At 41.1% G+C, this 25,044-nt stretch overlaps 1 protein-coding gene across 1 annotated transcript in view; it reads left to right on the forward strand.

Annotated features, from left to right (window-relative positions):
• The first annotated feature begins 1,630 nt into the window (after positions 1-1,630).
• The window catches only part of CCDC30 (coiled-coil domain containing 30), a 173,179-nt gene continuing 149,765 nt past the window's right edge, over positions 1,631-25,044 (forward strand). The window contains exons 1-5 of the mRNA XM_079917435.1: positions 1,631-2,031; positions 6,007-6,065; positions 17,410-17,587; positions 19,798-19,918; positions 24,123-24,313. Coding sequence (XP_079773561.1) covers positions 17,570-17,587; positions 19,798-19,918; positions 24,123-24,313 — 330 coding nt within the window. The 5' untranslated portion in view covers positions 1,631-2,031; positions 6,007-6,065; positions 17,410-17,569. The remainder of the gene's footprint in view (positions 2,032-6,006; positions 6,066-17,409; positions 17,588-19,797; positions 19,919-24,122; positions 24,314-25,044) is intronic.

Genomic DNA, 25,044 nt, shown 5'->3' on the forward strand with positions numbered 1-25,044 from the left:
TAAAAGATTGATTTTCTTCCCTACATCTATAGCTTATGTGGATGATGGCTGTCATTATCTTTGACTGTACAGTGAGGATAAATGGAGTTAGAACTAGAAGTGATTCTAATGTTTGTTTTTATCATAATTATTACTTCCCTTGGGAACCATTTTCTGTTGTGTTTTGTTAATGCTTAAAAACAACCACCACTACCCTAAATGGAATTATTTAGAGTGTTTTCCAATTCAGTTTAGTTTCCATTCAGAGCATTTAAACAGTATTTACACATGTAAAAATTCCAAGAAGTTGTTTTGTTTGTTTGTTGAATCAGCAAATGGAAGTGTGTAAAGAATGAAAGAAAACTAAGAATGAGGGTGGTCTAATGGTTAGGATGCGGCGCTTTCACTGCCGTGGCCGGGTTCAATACCAAGCCACGGCTCGGACAAAAAAAAAAAACAACCTAAGAATGAAAAGGAACATAAGTCAATGAGAGCAAATAAGGAACTTGATCTAGATCAGAGGACTAAGGAAAGTATCCTTGAGGAAATGACACTTGAACTGCTACGTAGAAGTTAAGTGGGCTGGAGGTGATGGTGGTGAGCATTTCAGATCAGAGAGAAAAACATTTGCAAGGGCTCTGGTGCCAGAGGGAGAGATTGAAGCACTTCTAGAAAGTAAGGGATAAGATCCGTCCAGATAATGCATGTAGAAGCGGCAAAGCTTTGGAAAGGATCCTGTGAGAAACTAGAATAAGACTAAGAAATGTCAAGTATGTGTTTGGGATACCAGCAAAGCAAGGGCCCCAAAACATGAATAAAATCGAGCTTTGATGAACTAACTAGAATCTTGCGGTAAGAGCATTTAAATGAAGATGATAAAAACCGAGGCTATGTTAAATTTTGTGTCTTTTAGATATTTTTATTTTGCATTACATAGGTGGAGGATACTGTTCACATAAACCGAATTTTCAGTGCTTAGGGCTTCTGAAGGACTTCAGCTTCAGGGATAGTTCTAGTCAAGTCCTGTTTCTTCATTTTTACAATAATAAGCCGATTCCAAAAGTGTTGTGATTTGTCTTAGGTGCCCCACCCAGGTAATGAGTGACAGATTCTGACCTAAAATTCAGAAACCTCCCCCTTTAAGAATGAAGTTACTTCTAGAAAAATAAATCCAAGTTTATTAGGCTTGGGCTCTCGATAAGGTCTGGCGGGAAGCTGCTAGAGAACTATAAACACCCTGTGGCAAAACTTACACTTAAAAGTTGCAAATACACGCCGTTACGTTACCATGGTTACTACAGAGCCAATGGGATGAACCGTACCTTCGTTCCCGGAGCTAAGCCAGAGGCCAATGTTCTGCGCCGTAGCAATGGTCTCTGGCAGGAAGCACAGCCCCTGAGCCAATGGTGCGTGTCGTTTCTATGGTTCCCGCCGGAAGGACGCGGCGTCTCCGCAGAGAGCGCGGTTGCTATGACGCCCGTGACCGGACCGGCACCTGCAGCTCTCCGCTGAGCAGCGGTGGAGCGTAGCTGCCGCCGGACACTCACCGCTCTCTCTAAAGGACAATTTCCGGCCTGGTTCCTGAGGTTCCCGCCGCAGCCGCAAGGAGAAAAGCAGCTATTCTCCGCTCTTTTTTTTAGCATTCCAGGTCTTTCCCGCTTTTCTGCCCAGCAGGGCCTGGAACGACGGAAGAGACTCACCTGGCTTGGCCTTTCTCTGCCTAAGGATGGATTCGCCGGTTTCCCGGGACCCACCCGCCGCAGGCCTTTAGAATTAGGCTGCTGCTTTTATTTAAAGAGGGCTTAGAACCCTCAGTCTGTTAAGTAGACGTTCTTTTTCTCACTTTCCAGGCGAAGACTCTCCCCTGTACAGAGAATGCATCTGAAGGTCCAGGCCATGACAAAGTCCACCGAGCCACGGATTCCCCTGGTTGTCGGCCTGTGAACAAAGAACTGCCGTTTTCTCCGTTGTGCCCTATGTTCGCCATGCAGAACTTTAATTCCCGATGAAGCTCCGGAGGCATTTTGTATCCTCAACATCAGGCGTCATCAAGTCAGTTACCTTCTGCCTTTCAAGCTACAACCTCATCCACTTCTCTCATTAATCCTGAGCGCCAGTTTTCCCATCCTGCTCATTCCGCAGCCATTCTCACCCTTTCTTGTCCACACTGCACACTCCTGAATGTCCATTCGTCTCCACCACCTCTGTCATCTCTACACGACCTCCTTCTTTCCTGCTACAATGCTTTGGGTATCTAAGTATTTCACATTCTCCAATCCTGGAATCATTTGGAAGATTTTCTTTGTTTCTCTGTGCTACGGCAAGCTTTCTGTCTCGGGTAAACTAGAGACGAGAATGGAGAAGCACACTTTGGTAAATACAAACAGTAAATTTCTACTAGTGTGTTTTGAAAGTGGAGGGGGAAAAAAATCAAAATGCATTTTTTGGGCTTATCGCAGTCTTATATAAAAAAGGAAGATTGTTCCTTGCTTAAGTGAATACTGTGTTAGGCATACATTTAATGATGCATTCATGCCTGTGAAAAGATCATTCAGAATGATCATGTAACAAGATTTCAACTTTAAGTCCATATGAACCCAAAACCGTGATACGATAGAATTTTCGGGAGAGGAGATGCTTGAAACAGTTCTTGTGCCTCCTCTTCATGTCAGTTTGTTAATCAGAAACATCCCTTGAGATGGGAGTCAAGAAACAACAGCAACAAAAAAAAGGAGGAATGATTGAAAATAAATATTTTTGGCAAGGGGGCAGGCTTAATAGTCCTAAAAAGACTGGAACAGAGAGGCCTTAAAAATAGAATATGATTTATTTAGATCCAGTGCAATTGTATTTTAGCATGGAAAACTTTATTTAATTTGTCTTAAAGTATGTGTTTCTCATTGAGTCTTACTATTCTTAAATGTAAAGTTATTTTGAAGATATGCAAAGTGTACCTTTTTAACAGGTATTTGTGGGGATAGAATGATTTAGATATTTTTAATTCTCAGGCCAATTACAGCAGTTATTTGTGATGTTCATGCTTAAAGCCAAGGCAGGTTTCCAAATACTGAGAAATTCAGCTTTCTTTTTTATAGTAGATTGGAAAAGAAAAACAAGTTCTGCAACGTTTTCAATTTTTCACATTAAATGGGAACTGAATAAATTCTAACTCTTGAGAAAAAGGGGCTGTTAGATGCTACATGGTAAGGAGTTTTCCTTTCCCCTTCCAATATGCATTTATTGAACAAACATCATTATGGCAATATTAACATGAAACTAAAAAAATTTTCCTCTCACCCCTAGCCCAGTGGTTCTAAACCTGGGACGGGGGTGGGGGTATTTTGCTCCGTAAGGAACATGTGGCAATGGATGGAGACATTTGTAGTTGTCACTACTGGGGATGTATAACTGGCAGCTAGTTAGTAGAAGCCAGGGATGCTGCTCTCCATTCTACTGTGCACAGAGCAACCCCCCACAAGAAAGAATTAGCCAGCCCCAAATGTCAGTAGTGCTGAGTTTGACGTATCAACAGTCCATTTTTCTGGTCTGTGTCAGTCCTTGCTTATGTGCATACGTTTTTTACATAGTTATAATTACAGTGTACATTTTGCCTTTCTTTTTCACTTAATTTTCTATTTTAAGTTTAAACATCGCTACATTGTTCTGAACTTCTAAAAAAAGTATTTTTCTCATTTTATTCAGGGATTGAAAAGGAATAAAAGGTATAATATATACTGTATTTAAGACATCTGTAAGTTTTACATTATATTTGGGTAGGAGGAAGAAAGAAGGACTAGGATGAATAACCCAAGTGGATATCTCAGTTTTCATGGCCATACTCTTTACTGTGTTCCCTTATGTCACTCGAAGACCATGGGATCCAAAGTTCATCCTTTTCTCAGAGCCAGGAGATGTGCTGTAGCATGAGGTATGGTCCTGGCCCCTGCACTGTAGTTGGAGGGCACCTACTAGGAGAAATAAGAACAAGTCGAAATGACTGCACTCATTCTTTTTGCTCTCCTCCCGTTTAAAATTCTTTGTGTCTGTCTCGGTTTTCTTTGACAGATATACCGCCTCATTCTTTACATCTAGACATTTTTGGAAGCCCCAAATCGCTACAGGATGTGCTTCTTTCTAGACAGTGGCTTTTTAAGATACTTAATGAGCATTTATTCAGTATCTCCTTTGAAAGAACAGTATTCTCATATACTTTGTTATGTGGGCAATTTTAGGCCCACTTTAGATGTCAAAGCATTTAGTATTTAAAGAATGAATTTGTATTACCTCAAGATCTGCATTTTTAGAATTTTTGAATTGCTCAACTATCGGGTCTCAGTAAATCCACTGGAAAAATGTTAGTTCTGGGATGTCAGAGCAGAACAGGCAGAAGGACCCAGGATTCCAGGCAGAGGGACCCAAATATTCAAAGTCATGGAATAAGCAGCATGATGGGGATCAATCCGTACACTGGCATGAAGGGCTGTCAAGGTGTGGCAGGAGATAAGACGAGAGAGACAGGCGAGAACCAGCTTGTGGAGACTCTCTGGTGCCAAGCTAAGGGTTGGAACTCTTCCTGAAAGCAATGCGAATGTTAAGTGGCAAGTGACTTGCATTCACAAGGGTCAGTCTGAGAGCTTTGTGGAGTACAGACTGAATGGGGGCCAGCCTGGGAGCAGGGGAGTCAGTTAAGGATGCTATTACCCTAAGTTGGGCAAATGATGAGGAGAGGCTAAACTAAGAGAGGATGAACTGGAAAATCATAAAAGATGTAGAACCTACAAATTCAGGACTGGTTGTCCATGAGAGTGGGATGAATAAGGAGGGGCTAAGGATAACCCCTAGGTTTCTGGCTTGGGAGGCTATATATTGATGGTGATTTTATTAACTGTGGAATACAGAAGGAGGAGCAGGTGTAAGAGAAAGATGAGTGGATTGTTCAAACTGTGTTGTTCACTAGAGAGTTGGATATGCATTGGTCTTAAATAGTAGACTCATTTTGTACTGCCTTCCTAGCCTACATACTCTCCCCTGGAACTTGTACCTCTCCACCAATGCTTGCTTAAAAAGAGTAGGCTTTGGTGGCCGTATTTGTACCCCTACTTCCAACCTATCCCAGCCACAACTGACTGAATGAGGAATACTGGACAACTAACTTCAGAAAGAGGGATGTAATTCGTTGGGTGAGCAACAAATAATTGTCTGTCTTTCATAAATTTGAACTAAGAGGTAGATAACAGGAATGACTTAATCTGAAAAATTACATAGGCTTAGGACTTGGATGGCTGTTTTTAGCTGATGAGTAAGCAAGCAGAGAAAGTCCATCCATGTAGAGAAACAAGTAAATGGGAGCAGATTCACAAGGAAACCCATAGACAAAGACCTCATGGGTCAGGATAGACTAGTAATGGCTGTGCAGTTCCATATCCATTTCCCATGTAGCTAGGTTTAGTTTGCAGCATATGCTCTTGTATCATATTCTTCCAGTAACCCTCCTGAGTAGTTGGGATTGGTCAGCTGTAAAGGTGAGAAAACTCAAAATAGTAATGGCTTGAGAAAGAAATGTATTTCTCTCACATAAAAGTCAAGAATAAAGCAGCCCAGAACTGATAGGGCAGCATTTTGAAATTGCCAGAGACTCAGATTTCTTCTCTTGCGTTACTATGTTCTCCATGGCCTGTGGCTTCCGCCTCACGGTGTCTGGGATGGCTGCTCGAGGTTCAAGCTATCTTGTCTGCATTCCAGCCAGTAGAAAGGAAGAGGAAGAGGAAGAGGACATCCTGTTCCTTCGAGGACATTTCCTAGGCTAGGTGGCACACAATTCCATTTACATCCCATTGGTCAGACCTTAGTCACACAGCTGTATCAAGCTGAAAGCAGGCATCCCTGTGATCAGTCAAAAAAATTAAATGTCTTATTTCTGCAGAAAAAGGGAAGAATACATATTGAAGGACAACTGGCAGTTTCTGCCACCTGCACTTGTATTTGTTCTAACTTCAGTGTATTTCTGTTTCTTTCCACTTTTTCTAGATCGAGCTGGAGCTTAGCAGAGATGCATTGTTATTTAATCCTCCTAACAACCCAATGAGGTAGGCATTACTATTATATCCATTCTATCTGGGGGAAAGCAAAGTTTTAAAAAGTTATATGACTTGTGTTAGTCACACAGCTATACAGTGATTGGAGCCAGGGATTGAACGAAGGTATGTCAGACTCCTTTGCCCAAGCTATTCATCCCCGTGAGAGTGAGAAGGGCAGAGAGCCAAAGGCAGGGTCCTTAAGAATGAGGACGTTTGACAGGTCTGTGGAAGAGGAGCCCAGGAAGAACACAGGGGAGGAAAGGCCAGGGAGGTAAGAGTGAAAACAGAAGAAAGTGACGTGACATCATAGAACAGAGAAATGAGTGGGCAGATACTGCACAGAGGTCGTATATAAAAAGAGCAGAAACACGTCCAGTTGGATTTGGCATTTTTTTAAATTAATTATTTAAATTTTGGCCACACGGCTTGTGGTTCCTCGACCAGGGATTTAACCTGGGCCCTCGGCAGTGACAGCGGAGAGTCCTAACCACTGGACCACCAGGGAATTCCCTGGATTTGGCATTTTGAGCATCGTTGTAAGAGCAGAAGCCAAATGCAGTGATTTGAGGAGTGTGGAAGACATGAGAAAGAGGAAAGTAACTTGGGGGGGATGTGGTGGGATCAAAGAAGAGATATTTTTGTATCTTTATTTTCAAGATCAGAGACCTCTTGACCTAAGGGCACAACGTCAATAGAGAGGGAGATAATGAGCAAACAGAAAAGAAGAAGCTTCCTTGAGGAAGCAATAGAAGATGGGATCTAGAACACAGGTAAAGGAATTAGCTTTGGTTAGGAGGATGGAAAGCTCCTCCTGGAGGGAAAGAGGAAGGTTAGTGTATTGGTGGTAGCAGAAGAAGCTGCCAGAGTTTATTTGTGTTTTTTTTGGGGGGGAGGGGATTGGATAGTCTTTATTTCTTTTTTTTTCTTTTAACTTTAATGTTAATTGTATAGATGCTTTAAATTTTTATATAATCAAATATATTTATCATTTCCTAATAGCTTAATTTGCCACTTAGTTTAGAAATATGTCCTTCATGATTTGCAGTCCATCTTTTTTTTTTTTTACATCTTTATTAGAGTATAATTGCTTTACAATGGGGTTTAGTTTCTGCTTTATAACAAAGTGAACCACTTATACATACACATACTTTCCCATATCTCTTCCCTCTTGCGTCTCCCTCCCTCCCTATCCCACCCATCCAGGCGGTCACAAAGCACCGAGCTGATCTCCCTGTGCTATGCGGCTGCTTCCCACTAGCTATCTACCTTACGTTTGGTAGTGTATATATATCCATGCCTCTCTCTTGCTTTGTCACAGCTTACCCTTCCCCCTCCCTATATCCTCAAGTCCGTTCTCTAGTAGGTCTGTGTCTTTATTCCTGTCTTATCCCTAGGTTCTTAATGACATTTTTTTTCTCTTAAATTCCATATATATGTGTTAGCATACGGTATTTGTCTTTCTCTTTCTGACTTACTTCACTCTGTATGACAGACTCCAGGTCCCTCCACCTCACTACAAATAGCTCAATTTCGTTTCTTTTTATGGCTGAGTAATATTCCATTGTATATATGTGCCACATCTTCTTTATCCATTCATCCGATGATGGACACTTAGGTTGTTTCCATCTCCGGGCTATTGTAAATAGATCTGCAATGAACATTTTGGTACATGACTCTTTTTGAATTATGGTTTTCTCAGGGTATATGCCCAGTAGTGGGATTGCTGGGTCATATGGTAGTTCTATTTTTAGTTTTTTAAGGAACCTCCATACTGTTCTCCATAGTGGCTGTACCAATTAACATTCCCACCAGCAGTGCAAGAGGGTTCCCTTTTCTCCACACCCTCTCCAGCATTTATTGTTTCTAGATTTTTTTGATGATGGCCATTCTGAGTGGTGTGAGGTGATATGTCATTGTAATTTTCATTTGCATTTCTCTAATGATTAACGAAGTTGAGCATTCTTTCATGTGTTTGTTGGCAGTCTGCATATCTTCTTTGGAGAAATGTCTATTTAGGTCTTCTGCCCATTTTTGGATTGGGTTGTTTGTTTTTTTGTTATTGAGCTGCATGAGCTGCTTATAAATTTTGGAAATTAATCCTTTGTCAGTTGCTTCATTTGCAAATATTTTCTCCCATTCTGAGGGTTGTCTTTTGGTCTTGTATATGGCTTCCTTTGCCGTGCAAAGGCTTTTAAGTTTCATTAGGTCCCATTTGTTTATTTTTGTTTTTATTTCCATTTCTGTAGGAGGTGGGTCAAAAAGGATCTTGCTGTGATTTATGTCATAGAGTGTTCTGCCTATGTTTTCCTCTAAGAGTTTGATAGTTTCTGGACTTATATTTAGGTCTTTAATCCATTTTGAGCTTATTTTTGTGTGTGGTGTTAGGGACTGATCTAATCTCATGCTTTTACATGTACCTATTCAGTTTTCCCAGCACCACTTATTGAAGAGGCTGTCCTTTCTCCACTGTATATTCCTGCCTCCTTTATCAAAGATAAGGTGACCATATGTGCATGGCTTTATCTCTGGGCTTTCTATCCTGTTCCATTGATCTATCTTTCGTTTTTTGTGCCAGTACCATGCTGTCTTGATTACTGTAGCTTTGTAGTATAGTCTGAAATCAGGGAGCCGGATTGCGCCAGCTCCATTTTTCGTTCTCAAGATTGCTTTGGCTATTTGGGGTCTTTTGTGTTTCCATACAAATTGTGAAATTTTTTGTTCTAGTTCTGTGAAAAATGCCAGTGGTAGTTTGATAGGGATTGCATTGAATCTGTAGATTGCTTTGGGTAGTAGAGTCATTTTCACAATGTTGATTCTTCCAATCCAAGAACATGGTATATCTCTCCATCTATTTGTATCATCTTTAATTTCTTTCATCAGTGTCTTATAATTTTCTGCATACAGGTCTTTTGTCTCCTTAAGTCGGTTTATTCCTAGGTATTTTATTCTTTTTGTTGCACTTGTAAATGGGAGTGTTTTCTTGATTTCACTTTCAGATTTTTCATCATTAGTGTATAGGAATGCCAGAGATTTCTGTACATTAATTTTGTATCCTGCTACTTTACCAAATTCATTGATTAGCTGTAGTAGTTTTCTGGTAGCATCTTTAGCATTCTCTATGTATAGTATCATGTCATCTGCAAACAGTGACAGCTTTACTTCTTCTTTTCTGATTTGGATTCCTTTTATTTCCTTTTCTTCTCTGATTGCTGTGGCTAAAACTTCCAAAACTCTGTTGAATAGGAGGGGTGAGAGTGAGCAACCTTGTCTTGTTCCTGATCTTAGTGGAAATGCTTTCAGATTTTCACCATTGAGGATGATGTTGGCTGTGGGTTTGTCATATATGGCTTTTATTATGTTGAGGAAAGTTCCCTCTATGCCTACTTTCTGCAGGGGTTTTATCATAAATGGGTGTTGAATTTTGTCAGAAGCTTTCTCTGAATCTATTGAGATAATCATATGGTTTTTCTCCTCCAATTTGTTAATATAGTTTATCACATTGATTGATTTGCCTATATTGAAGAATCCTTGCATTCCTGGAATAAACCCCACTTGATCATGGTGTATGATCCTTTTAATGTGCTGTTGGATTCTGTTTGCTAGTATTTTGTTGAGGATTTTTGCATCTATGTTCATCAGTGATATTGGCCTGTAGTTTTCTTTGTGACATCCTTGTCTGGTTTTGGTGTCAAGGTGATGGTGGCCTCGTAGAATGAGTTTGGGAGTGTTCCTCCCTCTGCTATATTTTGGAAGAATTTGAGAAGGATAGGTGTTAGCTCTTCTATAAATGTTTGATAGAATTCGCCTGTGAAGCCATCTGGTCCTGGGCTTTTGTTTGTTGCAAGATTTTTAATCACTGTTTCAATTTCAGTGCTTGTGATTGGTCTGTTCATATTTTCTATTTCTTCCTGATTCAGTCTTGGAAGGTTGTGCATTTCTAAGAATTTGTCTATTTCTTCCAGGTTGTCCATTTTATTGTCATAGAGTTGCTTGTAGTAATCTCACATGATCTTTAGTATTTCTGCAATGTCAGTTGTTACTTCTCCTTTTTCATTTCTAATTCTATTGATTTGAGTCTTCTCCCTTTTTTTCTTGATGAGTCTGGCTAATGGTTTATCAATTTTGTTTATATTCTCAAAGAACCAGGTTTTAGTTTTATTGATCTTTGCTATTGTTTCCTTCATTTATTTTTCATTTATTTCTGATCTGATTTTTATGATTTCTTTCCTTTTGCTACTTTCGGGTTTTTTTTGTTCTTCTTTCTCTAATTGCTTTAGGTGCAAGGTTAGGTTGTTTATTCGAGATGTTTCCTGTTTCTTAAGTTAGAATTGTATTGCTATAAACTTCCCTCTTAGAACTGCTTTTGCTGCATCCCATAGGTTTTGGGTTGTCGTGTCTCCATTGTCATTTGTTTCTAGGTATTTTTTTATTTCCTCTTTGATTTCTTCAGTGATCACTTTGTTATTAAGTAGTGTATTGTTTAGCCTCCATATGTTTGTTTTTTTACAGATCTTTTCCTGTAATTGATATCTAGTCTCAAATCCTGTGGTCGGAAAAGATACTTGATACAATTTCAATTTCTTAAATTTACCAAGGCTTGATTTGTGATGCAAGATATGATCTATCCTGGGGAATGTTCCATGAGCACTTGAGAAAAATGTGTATTCTGTTGTTTTTGGATGGAATTTCCTATAAATGTCAATTAAGTCCATCTTGTTTAATGTATCATTTAAAGCTTGTGTTTCCTTATTTATTTTCATTTTGGATGATCTGTCCATTGGTGACAGTGGGGTGTTAAAGTCCCCTACTATGAATGTGTTACTGTCAATTTCCCCTTTTATGGCTGTTAGTATTTGCCTTATGTATTGAGGTACTCCTTTGTTGGGTGCATAAATATTTACAATTGTTATATCTTCTTCTTGGATCGATCCCTTGATCATTATGTAGTGTCCTTCTTTGTCTCTTCTAATAGTCTTTATTTTAAAGTCTATTTTGTCTGATACGAGAATTGCTACTCCAGCTTTCTTTTGGTTTCCATTTGCATGGAATATCTTTTTCCATCCCCTCACTTTCAGTCTGTATGTGTCTCTAGGTCTGAAGTGGGTCTCTTGTAGACAGCATATATATGGGTCTTGTTTTTGTATCCATTCAGCCAATATGTGTCTTCTGGTGGGAGCATTTAATCCATTTACATTTAAGGTAATTATCGATATGTATGTTCCTATTCCCATTTTCTTAATTGTTGTGGGTTTGTTAGTGTAAGTCTTTTCCTTCTCTTGTGTTTCTTGCCTAGAGAAGTTCCTTTAGCATTTGTTGTAAAGCTGGTTTGGTGGTGCTGAACTCTCTCAGCTTTTGCTTTTCTGTAAATTTCTCCATCAAATCTGAATGACATCCTTGCTGGGTAGAGTAATCTTGGTTGCAGGTTTTTCTCCTTCATCAGTTTAAATATGTCCTGCCAGTCCCTTCTGGCTTGCAGAGTTTCTGCTGAAAGGTCAGCTGTTAACCTTATGGGGATTCCCTTGTGTGTTATTTGTTGTTTTTCCCTTGCTGCTTTTAATGTGTTTTCTTGTATTTAATTTTTGACAGTTTGATTAACATGTGTCTTGGCGTATTTCTCCTTGGATTTATCCTGTATGGGACTCTCTGTGCTTTCTGGACTTGATTAACTATTTCCTTTCCCATATTAGGGAAGTTTTCAACTATAATCTCTTCAAATATTTTCTCAGTCCCTTTCTTTTTCTCTTCTTCTTCTGGAACCCCTATAATTCGAATGTTGGTGTGTTTAATGTTGTCCCAGAGGTCTTTGTGACTGTCCTCCATTCTTTTCATTCTTTTTTCTTTATTCTGCTCTGCAGTAGTTATTTCCACTATTTTATCTTCCAGGTCACTTATCCGTTCTTCTGACTCAGTTATTCTGCTATTGATCCCTTCTAGAGTATTTTTAATTTCATTCATTGTGTTGTTCATCGTTGTTTGTTTCATCTTTAGTTCTTCTAGGTCCTTGTTAAATGTTTCTTGCATTTTGTCTATTCTATTTCCAAGATTTTGGATCATCTTTACTATCATTATTCTGAATTCTTTTTCAGGTAGACTGCCTATTTCCTCTTCATTTGTTAGGTCTGGTGGGTTTTTGACTTGCTCCTTCATCTGCTGTGTGTTTCTCTGTGTTCTCATTTTGCTTATCTTACTGTGTTTGCGGTCTCCTTTTTGCAGGCTGCAGGTTCGTAGTTCCTGTTGTTTTTGGTGTCTGTTCCCAGTGGCTAAAGTTGGTTCAGTGGGTTGGGTAGGCTTCCTGGTGGAGGGGACTGGTGCCTGTGTTCTGGTGGATGAGGCTGGATCTTGTCTTTCTGGTGGGCAGGTCCACATCTGGTGGTGTGTTTTGGGGTGTCTGTGGCCTTATTATGATTTTAGGCAGCCTCTCTGCTAATGGGTGTGGTTGTGTTCCTGTCTTACTAGTTGTTTGGCATAGGGTCTCCAGCACTGTAGCTTGCTGGTCGTTGAGTGAAGCTGGGTGCTGGTGCTGAGATGGAGATCTCTGGGAGATTTTCGCTGTTTGATATTATGTGGAGCTGGGAGGTCTCTTGTGGACCAGTGTCCTGAAGTTGGCTCTCCCACCTCAGAGGCACAGCACTGACTCCTGGCTGTAGCACCAAGAGCCTTTCATCCACAAGGCTCAGAATAAAAGGGAGAAAAAGTAGAAAGAAAGAATTAGTAGAAGTAGAAAGAATAAAAGAAAGAAAAAGAAAGAAAGAAAGAAAGGAGGGAGGGAGGAAGGAAGGATGGAGGGAAGGAAGGAAAAAAAGAAAGAAAGAAGGTAAAGTAAAATAAAATAAGATAAAATATAATAAAGTTATTAAAATAAAAAAATAATTATTAAGAAAAAAACTAAAAAAAACGGACGGATAGAACCCTAGGACAAATGGTGGAAGCAAAGCTATACAGACAGAATTTCACACAGAAGCATACATATACATACTCACAAAAAGAGGAAAAGGGGAAAAAATCGTAAATCTTTCAAAGTCCACCTCCTCAATTTGGGATGGTTCGTTGTCTATTCAGGTATTCCACAGATGCAGGTACATCAAGTTGGTTGTGGAGATTTAATCCACTGCTCCTGAGGCTGCTGGGAGAGATTTCCCTTTCTCTTCTCGGTTCGCACAGCTCCCAGGGCTCAACTTTGGATTTGGCCCCGCCTCTGCGTGTAGGTCGCCTGAGGGCGTCTGTTCTTCGCTCAGACAGGACGGGGTTAAAGAAGCAGCTGCTTCGGGGACTCGGGCTCACTCAGGCCGGGGGGAGGGAGGGGTACGGAGTGTGGGGCGAGCCTGCGGCGGCAGAGGCCGGCGTGACGTTGCACCAGCCTGAGGCGCGCCGTGAGTTCTCCCGGGGAAGTTGTCCCTGGATCCCGGGACCCTGGCAGTGGCGGGCTGCACAGGCTCCCCGGAAGGGGGGTGTGGATAGTAACCTGTGCTCGCACACAGGCTTTTTGGTGGCGGCAGCAGCAACCTTAGCATCTCATGCCCGTCTCTGGGGTCTGTGCTTTTAGCCGCGGCTCGCGCCCGTCTCTGGAGCTCTGTTAAGCAGCGCTCTTAATCCCCTCTCCTCACGCACCAGGAAACAGAGAGGGAAGAAAAAAGTCTCTTGCCGCTTAGACAGCTCCAGACTTTTTCCCGGACTCCCTCTCGGCTAGCTGTGGTGCACTAGCCCCCTGCAAGCTGTGTTCACGCCGCCAACCCCAGTCCTCTCCCGGAGCTCCGACCAAAGCCCGAGCCTCAACTCCCAGCCCCGCCCTCCCCTGCGGGTGAGCAGGCAAGCCTCTCGGGCTGGTGAGTGCCGGTCGGCACCCATCCTCTGTGCGGGAATCTCTGCGCTTTGCCCTCCGCACCCTGTTGCTGCGCTCTTCCCCACGGCACCGAAGCTTTCCCCCTCCGCCACCCACAGTCTCCACCCGCGAAGTGGCTTCCTAGTCTGTGGAAACCTTTCCTCCTTCACAGCTCCCTCCCACTGGCGCAGGTCCCGTCCCTATCCTTTTGTCTCTGTTTATTCTTTTTTTTTTTTTTCCTGGTACGCGGGCCTCTCACTGTTGTGGCCTCTCCCGCTGCGCTGCGGACGCGCAGGCTCAGCGGTCATGGCTCACGGGCCTATTCGTTTTTCTTTTGCCCTACCCAGGTACGTGGGGGAGTTTCTTGCCTTTTGGGAGGTCTGAGGTCTTCTGCCAGCGTTCAGTAGGTGTTCTGTAGGAGTTGTTACACGTGTAGATGCATTTCTGGTGTATGTGTGGGGAGGAAGGTGATCTCCGTGTCTTACTCTTCCACCATCTTCCGATAGTCTTTATTTCTAAACAGAAGAGTTTCCTAATGGTGGAGTTTGTTGTGCTAACCATTGTAACTTTTAGTTTAACAAGTCGCAGGAGAATCACGGATCTTAAAGACAAAGAAAACTTCCCAGGTTTATGCAGCCACTAACGAACGCCGGTGGTGATATCCAGAGTTTTATGATGGCCTTAGTTTTACTAGTGCTATGGGAGACAAGGTCGTCGACCAGCAGAGGGGAGAGGTGAGATTTGGAGTTTGGTGGGAGAGGTGGAGGGGAGACGTGAGATTTGGAGTTTGTTGGGAGAGATGGAAATCCTGAATATTTACAGAGTGAAATGGTAGCAGAAACTGGCAAAGCGCATAGAATGACCTATGCAAGTAAAGGAGCTTGGCCCAGGCTGCAGACCATGGATTTGTAGTGGCTCTGGTCTGCATACTTGTTGCGTTTTTCTCTACCAGCAACTCAGCAAACTAAAATTAGGCAGAGGAAAGTCAAATGGTCAAACTTTCCCCTGGGTTTGGGTTTGCAGGGAAGGTGAGACAAGGAGCTAGATAACTGGGGACATTGGTGAGAGATTGATTGAAATGAACAACAGTTGGGTCCAGGCTTGAGGGGGAAATAAGTGAAACCAAAGAGTTTCTGGTAGTTTGAGAGAGGATGTAATGGTCCAGGGACTGGAGGGTTCAACTATTATTATAGAATAAGTATAGTTTAAGAAAGCAACAACTTCATACCCATTACTATGGTTATTATTTATATTTTTATGGCAGTTCCTCAAAAAGTTAAACATAGATTTATATATCCAGCCATTCCAAAACAACGAGCAGGGACTGAAACAGATGCTTGTTACACCAGTGTTCATAGCAGCATTATTCACAATGGTCAAAAGGTGGAAACAACCCAAATGTCCATCAACAGATGAATGGATAAACAAAATACATACAATTCCATGTTATTACACCTTAAAAAGGAAGGAAATTCTGATCCATGCTATAAAGTGGATGAAACCTAAAGACATTATGCTAAGGGAAATAAGCCAGAAATAAAAGGACAAATGTGGGATTCCACCTATATGAGGTACCTAGAATAGGCAGATTTATAGCTACAGAAAGAAGAATACAGTGGGAAATGGGGACTCATTGTTTAATGGGTACAGAGTTTATGTTTGGGATAATGAAAAGTTCTGAAAATGGATAGTGGTGATGATTGCACAACAGTGTGAACGTGCTTAATGCCACTGAATTCCACACTTAAGTATGGTTAAAATGGTAAATTTTCAGTTTCATGCATTTACCACACACACAGAAAAGAGCAGAAGGTGGTGATCAGAGTGGGACATTTGGAGCTGAGGACTGCAGGATTTCAACAGTAGTTTAGGCTATGGCAAGAGCTTGGTTGTAGCCATGGGCATGGATGACTAAGTGGAATGGAGGTTAAAGATCTCTGGCTTTGGAAGGGTGTTCAGTCTAGGAGCTTGGATGAGTTGGGTATTGACTTGCAGCCTCTACCGCCCTCCTGACCGGCCAAGCCCCTTCTTCCTATATCCCTGCTTACCTTCCGATACCCCAAATCTCCCAGAAGCCAAGGATCCAAAGGTATTCTCAGTATCCCCCATCCCCTTCTCCTTTCCACTTCCTCCAGCCTAAGACTCTCCCACTCCACCCCACAACATGGCGGGTGGGGGCTATGCTACTCTCCGGGGGCAAACAACTCCCAGTATAGGACATGTAATAATTCAAACATTTGTTTTCTAATTATTCACAATCTCATCAGTTTATCACAACTGTGTTTTAACATTTTGATGTGTTTGCTTCCATTCTTTTCCTTCTGTGTCTGGTTTTTACCATAGTTGTAATAATACCTTTATGTCTACTTTTTCTCTTTATTATAAACATTTTTCTGTATTGTCAAATAGGCCTCATAGAATGTAATGTATTCCTAGTGTGGCCTGATACCCAGGACTAAAACCACAAGGAACTGAATAGTGCTAAAAAACCTTGTAGGGAGGAGGGTAACGGTGCGGACCAGACGATGGGGGTAGAGTGGGGAGGAGCACGAGAAGACTTTTAGCTGTAAGTCATGGGGAGGACACATGGGGGCACAAAGATTCAGATCTGGGTCCCCTTTTTTGTTTTTTAATTATCAGATGATAATTAACATTCTGTTTATCGTCCACAAAAACTGTTGATGTGAAAAGGATGCGACTCTGGAAAACTTAGCAAGAAAAGATAAAAATAATCAAAATATAGTTTTGCTCTTAAAAAGCAAAACTGAATATAATTATGTAGACTAGCTGCAGTACAATAACAGTTGTGCTTATCCCTACAATCTGAGTCAGATTAACTTGGTTAAAAGTTATGTTTGATTGTACCAGCAAGTCTTATTCACAGTTAGTGATTCTAGTAATACAGATACCACTTCATCAATCAGCAGACATTTATATCTCCCCCACCATGTAGTGCAAGCTGTTATGTAGCATGACTACTTCCAAGTTAAAAAAAATTAAAGATAATATCTATGGCAGGCTTAGATCAAGAAGTTTTAGAAGAGAGTTGAATGACTTAGAAGTCAACAAAAATTATAAGACATATTCTGTGAGCAAAATAGTTCCTTGATAGTACAGAATTAATGGGCTCTCTAGCTTCCAGAGGAGTCCTTTTATTTCTAAATATTCAAAAGAATAGACAGAAACTTCTTTGGAATTTATAACATCGCAAGGGGCCTGTGGGAGATTTTCATATTATTAAATTGCAAACTTCAGAACTGGGCAGACAGAAAGCTGATTTTTTTTAATGCATATATTTCATGTCATTTCTTATTTTAGAAGATATAATACAACTCTTCAAAGCTTTAATATTTTTTGTATTGCTAGCTATTTCATGTAAGTGATCATTATAAATGGATAACATAACCATTAATTAATAGGAAAACTAAACTATACTTTGTAGAGAGTCTAACTGTACATATGAGATTTCTTGCATGCTCAGTTGTATACTTACACGTGTGTATACTTACACATATGCTTATGTCTTTTATCAAGGGAAAAGTTCAATTAGAAGACTTACTTCACCATCTTGAGAAAGAAGGGATTGAATTCCTTGCCTTTACAGAAGAACAACTCTACTTTGTCTGGTGCTTGTTACAGCAAAGACAGGCTGAGGACTGCTACCAGAAATCTAGAAGAGCTGTCAGGGAAGCACATGGAAGAAATTAAAGAAGTAAGAACTAATATCATAAAGTTTTAAGATAGCTGTGGTTTTGGGACTTCCCTGGTGGTCCAATGGTTAAGACCCCATGTTTCCAGTGCAGGGGGTACGGGTTCCATCCCTGGTCAGGGAAGTTCCGCATGCTGTGCCGTGCAGCCAAAAAGAAAAGAAAAAAGATGGCTCTGGTTTTGTTCATTGTCCTTCATTATATTAACGTATTAAAAAACAGCATTTGAATATCAGTGTATAATTTGCAAAGCACCCACATGTACACTTTTCTTTTAATGAAATATGTCAACAAGCTGTATTGGTTTCCAATAGAGTACATGTACAGGACATTGCCCAGAGATGACTAGTTGACTATCCAAATAGGTCTGCTCAACGTGCTTTCATTATCTTGGTAAATTCATCCTTGTATCAATAACCAACCCTCTAGCTGACTCTCCTCCTAGTAGGCTTAGAAACCTGATTAGTCAGTGTACTGTGAGTGGATCTGCTTCTCAAAGGTGACCTTGTGTTGACCAAACTCACAGAGAAGTTTGTAGAAAAATAGATACTAGCTTTTTAGTTGACAGTGAGAAATATAACTGCCAAAGGAACCAGACACATGTATCCGTGACTGATGCCTTTTTTCCCTACAGGCACACTACATAGGAAGCCAAATTTTAATCAAATGTCTACTTGCTGAACAAATGATTCTAATTTTTTAGAGCACTAGTAGCTAAGATAGCCAGATTTACACCATAAAGCTATTCATACCTGCCCTTATTTCTGGACCTGTTACATCCTAGAACCAGGGTACCTAGCCCTTAGATGAGCAGATAATGGCACGTTTTGACTCTTTAATCACTCTTTTTGATGTGTCCAGTATTGATCAACCTACTTTCTTATAATATAAGCTACTTTCTTTAAATGAGTTAATAAAATTTTCTCAGGTTGCTTGCAGATCACTGTGTTGTGTTTTGACAGCTCAGCTCAGCTAACTTGTTGATTTTTAAATTTAACTCTTAGAGGGCAGTTTGATTTCCAAACTCTTAAAGAAGAGTACAGCTCCTTTAGAACAAAAGCAGGATAGCATAGTAGACCATGAACTTTAACATTAGGCAGTTGGGGGTGAAAAATTGCCTTTGGCACTGACTCTCTGTGTAACCTTGGGCAAGTTACTCAACTTCTTTGAGCTTGAAATTTCTCTTCCGAAAGTTGGAGATGATAACAGCTCCTTCAAAAGGATTTGTGAGGTTTACACATATTAACGTGTAGAAAACATTTCACATACATACTTGGCACCCAGCAAGTATTCAATAAATTATAACTGTTATTATTAGAAATAGGTAGTATTGTTCCTGCCATTTTAAAGAGGAGGAAACTGAAGCATACCAGGGAGTGATAAAGTTGGACTGCAGTTCTGTGTTCCTTCTACTATATCATTCAGCTTTTTGTTCATATTCTGAGCAGTTGTCCCGGAAAAAGGCTTCAACACAGTTCAGCAAAATGCAGTTATTTTGGTAGTCTCCTTCTAAGCAATTTGGCACAGTAAGAGCTCAGGCTCTGGCTCTGGCCCACCTCAGTGTGAAGTCCGGCTCCCCGCTTTCCGCTTTGCTTGACAACACAAGTCCGTCAGCCTCTCTCAACCGCCCTCACCTATGAAGTGGGAGATAACAGTGTCACAGGGTTGTGGTGAAAACTCAATATTTGATGTCCTTAACATAGTACCGGGAGCATATAGTTAGCTTTCAATCTATTATTATTAGCCACATAAAAGTGCCTTTTGTGAAGCTGTCATATTAATCAGAAACTATTTTTAAAGAATACCCAATAGTTTATTTTAATACAAGCTCCTATTAGCATTTAAGACATCTTAATCATGAGTTTTGCTTAAGATATAAAATACTGTGTCGATACTTCTCTGTTCCTGAGTATCATGACCATATTTCCTAAACCATAGATAAGGAGACTTGATTTGAAACCTGATTTGTTAATGGAAAAAAATATCAGCGATTGTGACTGTCCCAGAAATTTGTGGTGATGTGTCATCCTATCTATGGGAAACAGTGTCTGATAACATATGACAGCTGGAAGGAAGTTTAGGGAGAGAGACCCACACTTAAGCCAAGTTGAATTTTCTGTTTATTTCTTAGATTATAAACATTGATAGTATGGTGATCTCTTAATGGCTCTTTCACTTCATAGACTTGTAAGAAAATGTATTCTTTTCTTCTTAGGTAGAAAATTATGCAAACCGTGTCTGTAACTTACCAGAGGAGCAGGAAGCATTTTCTCATGGTTACGAAAAGGAAAGCAAGCAGCCTAGACATGAGTTTAAAGGGCTCCAACTCAAACCGGGTAATTTTTCCTTTTGTAAACATGTAAATTTTAATTTTTTCCCTAATTCTAATAATTAGCATGAGACAATTACAGAAAATTTGGGAAATGTGTAAAAGTAGAAGGAAGGAAAAAAAATTACGACATATCCTCCACCTCAAGAAAAGTACTTGTAGGGCTTCTCTGGTGGGGCAGTGTTTAAGAATCCGCCTGCCAATGCAGGGGACACGGGTTCGAGCCCTGGTCCAGGAAGATCCCACATGCCACAGAGCAGCTAAGCCCGTGTGCCACAACTGCTGAGCCTGCGCTCTAGAGCACGCGAGCCACAATTTCTGAAGCTCACGTGCCTATAGTCCGTGCTTTGCAACCAGAGAAGCCCCCACAATGAGAAGCCCGTGCACCACAAGGAAGAATAGCCCCCCGTGCACCACAAGGAAGAATAGCCCCCCGCTCTTGGCAACTAGAGAAAGCCTGCGCACAACAACGAAGACCCAACACAGCCAAAAATAAATAAATAAATAAATTTATAAAAAAGAAAGAAAAGTACTTGTAATGTTTTAGGTGTATTTTCTGCCTGTCTTTTTAAGGTATGCATTCTGAAATATTCTCAAATGTGTGTGAGAGATTACAGAGTGGTGATTTTCTTTAATGTCGATTACAGCACTTACCACACTATGTCCTAACTACCTGTGTCAGCGCTTCTGGGGCAGAGATCTCATTCTAGTCTTCCTGGTTTCCGTGTTTTCAACAGCACCGGCCTCATAAAGTACCTAGCATGTTAAGGGCTCAGGAAATGTTTGTTAAGTGCTCCAAAGCTACAAGGGAAGATACAGATAGGACCCCTTTAGAATACTGTATTTGTTTAACTCCATAAATTAGATATTATTATGATATATGGTCAGTGATTATTTACATTTGCCACACATTTATGATTTCTTCGCTCAGCATTTTTCCTTGCATCTCAGATATCCCATTTGGGATCATTGTCCTTTTTTCATTTTAGAACTTCCTTTCATAATGGTCTGTTGACGGAAGGTTTTTCTATATTTTGAATCTCAGGTGCAGAGAAAATTGAGCTAATCACAGGACATAATTCATATGTACTACACTCGGGTTTCATTTTTTTCCCCTTTCTTGTTATCCATTGGATAATTGAGTTTTCTTCTTCCGGCTTAAAAGCTTGCATTCTAGTTTTGTTCATATGGTGGTTGCATTTTAAGAGTTTTAAAAATTTCTTCTGACATTTTTAGTTGTTCTCGGCAGCAGGGCTGTTCAGGGCTCTAATCTGCCATACTGTAAGAAGCAGAAGCTACTCTATGCCCTGCTCCTAACGTAAATTAGCTCGTGAAGGATTGGGAAGTAGGGGAGTGATGTCACTATAATGTGGAAGTTCACATGTAATTTTCCCCGGCATGTTAGTGATTTGGGCTGCCAGCAAGCCTTGGAGTTTATACATAAAGCCCGTTCATCCCATGTTCCTCTTCTGGGCTGTTTGGCCACATGTTTTGTCTTGGAAGTGCTTATTGCAAAGATATTACTAATCTTTTGCGTTTTGCCTTTGTTTCCAACTCTGCAGACTCAGCTCCTTCATTAGCTCACCTTTACAGTAAACCTGATTTTTTAAAAGAATACAGAGTCCTATATTTGCTATAGTATTCCTCTATTTTTTAGGAATTTGACACATCTGTTTAAATCTACCAGTATAATATTAGGATTGTCAGTGTTTTTTATAGCACTCTAGCTACACAATGACAAAGGTTTTGAGTGCTCTATGCCAACCTTTTTTCCATAAACCTCATTATTTTTAGAGAGCAGTTTTGCGAAATACAAGTTTACTTGTTTGTTTTAGGAACACATACCTCAATCACATCAGAAATGCTTCTGTAATTAAAAGATGTCTTTTGAAGGTGGAGCTAACATGATTTGGTAATGGATTTCATGTTGGTGGGAGAAAAGGAGAGAAATCACTGGTGACCCAAAGCTTTTTGGCCTGAGCAGTTGAAATATTGGAGTTCCTAACTACTCAGATGGGGGATACCATGGGAGGTCCTATTTGGGGAACACCGTAAAGAGTTTGCTTTTGGACATCTACATTGGATGTGAATATTAGGCATCCAAGTGGAAAGGTCAAGTAGGCAATTTTGTATATGTTTGGAACGCAATGTGAACTCGAGATATAAATTTGGGGGTCATCAGCATATAGCAAATATTTAAAGCCTTAGGACTGTAGGAGATAACCTAGGGAGTAAAAAGAAGAAGATTCAGAGCTGGGCCCTAGGTCATTCCAGTGTTTAGAGGTTGGAAAGGTAAGAAATCAGCAAAGGAGTCTGAGAAGGAGTGGCATGAAAGGTAGGAGGAAACCTAGCAGAGTGTGGTGTCCCATAAGAGAAATGATGGAAGTGTTTTAAGAAAAGGAAGGGAACAATTGGGTCAAATACCATTGATAGGCTATGTGGAGTGAGGACAGGTGATTGACCATTGGGTTTGGTCACATGGGGGTCATTGTGACTTTGAGGAGAGCTGTTTCTGTGGAGGGGTGGATATGAAAGCCACTGGAGTGAATTCAGGAAAGAATGGTAGGAGAAGGGGAGGGGACATGGCTGTGGTTGATCCTTTCTTTTTTTTTTTGATCCTTTCTTGAAGTTGTGCTGCAAAGAGAAATGAAGAAATGGTGGAGGAACTGGAGGGCGTTATGAGTTTGAAGAAAAACTTTTGTTGTTTTCATCACTGTTGTTTTTAATGGGAGATGTTATACCATGTCTCTAAGATGATTAGTTGGGAAGAAAGCTGCATGAGGCAATAGAGATCAGAGTCAACTGCAGGAGTTTTATCTTTGAGAGGAGAGGGAATGGGATCCAGTGTACAAGGCGGGGAGGGGGCGGGGGTGGTGCTGGCCTTAGGAGCCAAGGGTAGTTTGTTACATCTCACAAGAGGGAAGAGTGCGGGGGAGCTGGCAGATTTGGTAGGGGAGCTTGTGGAAGCTCTCTTCAGAGTGCTTCTCTTTTCTCGGTGAAATAAGAAGTAGGGTATTCGGGCTTCCCCGGTGGTGCAGTGGTCGAGAGTCCGCCTGCTGATGCAGGGGACACGGGTTCGTGCCCCGGTCTGGGAAGATCCCATATGCCGCGGAGCAGCTGGACCCGTGAGCCATGGCCGCTGAGCCTGCACATCCGGAGCCTGTGCTCCGCAACGGGAGAGGCCACAACAGTGAGAGGCCCGCGTACCAAAAAAAAAAAAAAAAAAAGTAGGGTATTCAGGTGAGAGTGAGGATGGGGAAGGAGGTATTAGAGATATGATGAGGGAGAGGGATGAAACAAGCAGGGGAATGTAGGAGGATTGCTGGGCAGCAGTAAGGGCTCACTTGAGGTTAGTAGTCGTGAGTTTGAAATGAAACCTCTCAGCACTACCTGTGCAGTTTTCTGTAGCCCCATCCAGCTTCTGGAGTGTGCTGGTGAAGAGCTGGATTTAAACAGGTTGGAGTTTTGTCACCAAGTATAATGGAAGGAAAGAGGGGCAAGAGAGTTGTGAATGTTTTCAAGGGAGTGATTGTAATGATGGACTATAGAATCTAAGCTGGGTAAGTGAGAAGAGGAATGGGATAAGGAACACTGAAAAGTGTTTAAAGTCAATGGATGATAGTTTCCAGTATGGTCAAAAATTACTGAAATTGAGCTGCTAGTACATAAGAAGGGATGAATGGAGGATAAGATATTAGAAATTGAAGCTAGGGAGAAGTTACAGAAACCATAGAGGCTAATGACCAGGTCTAGGGAATTACTGTGGAGTAGGTGGCTGAGTGGGGTAGAGGACTAGATCTTTGGAAGTTAGCTGGTAAAGGAACTGAAAAGCCAGGGGACTGGAATAATCATCTACCTGAATATTGAAATTATCGAGAATGTTGGCAGGATTAGTTGAGTGACTGTGGACAAGTTCCTTGGTTTCTTGGTGCCTGAGCCCTCATTTCTTAAAAGGGAAAATCGTGGTTCCTACTTCACTGGGTTGTTGTAAAGATTAAATAAGATAGATTTATCTCAAATGCTTAGTACAATACCTGCCACATAGTAAGCACTCACTAAAACAATACACTTTAAAGTTATGCAAGAACAAATTTTAAACTTCTGCAAGTAGTAAGAATATCTACGGCTTTTGAGAACCTTTTCCCACTACTTTTTAGTTATTTGCCTGCATTTCTTTTAACAATTGTGTTTCTGATGTTTCTTCCTAACAGAAGTGCAAATAAAGGAGGTCGAAATATTGTATCAAGAAGGCTTGTCTGAAATAGCTCTGAGCAGCCCTAGTGAACAGATTGCACACTTACTCATGGAAAGAAGTACACTCTTGAGGAAACTGGAACGAGGGGATCCCAAACCAGAATCACAAAGATGTCTGAGCAGTAACCTACAGAAAGAATTTCCCCAGGTATTCAAAATTAACTGGGTAATTGAGTAAGAGACAGGCTAGTTGAAAACTGCATTTGTTCATTTAACCATTCATACATTAAACTATCAGGAAGCCAGTTTTGATAGCGCTTAAGAATATAGGCTTTGGGCTTCCCTGGTGGCGCAGTGGTTGAGAGTCCGCCTGCCGATGCAGGGAACATGGGTTTGTGCCCCGGTCCGGGAAGATCCCACATGCCGCGGAGCGGCTGGGCCCGTGAGCCATGGCCGCTGAGCCTGCGCGTCCGGAGCCTGTGCTCCACAACGGGAGAGGCCACAACAGTGAGAGGCCCGCGTACCGCAAAAAAAAAAAAGAGTATAGGCTTTGGGTTTAAATGGACCTCCTCTACCACTTGTTAGCAGTATGTCCTTGAACAAGTTGCTTAACTTTTGTGAGCCTCAATTTCTATAAAATCTGGGAGCAACTGAACTACTCCACAAGGTGATCATGAAAATGAAATAATATACATAAAGCTCTAGAATTGTACCTCACATGTCAATTAGCTTTATTGTTATTATTTATTGAGAACTTACCATGTGCCAGGCTTTGTGCTAGTGGATGTAGGAACAAAGTCAAATTAGAAATAATTTGGACTTGCAAGGAACTTACAAGCTAATGAAGGAAAGAAAGAAACCAGTGGTTATAATTCAGTGTGGAAAGCTCTGTGATAAAGTGAAAACTCAGGGGGGGGCGCTGAGTCAGTATGGGTAGAA

This window comes from Stenella coeruleoalba, assembly GCF_951394435.1.
Source record: "Stenella coeruleoalba genome assembly, chromosome: 1".
Classification (NCBI taxonomy): Eukaryota; Metazoa; Chordata; class Mammalia; order Artiodactyla; family Delphinidae; genus Stenella; species Stenella coeruleoalba.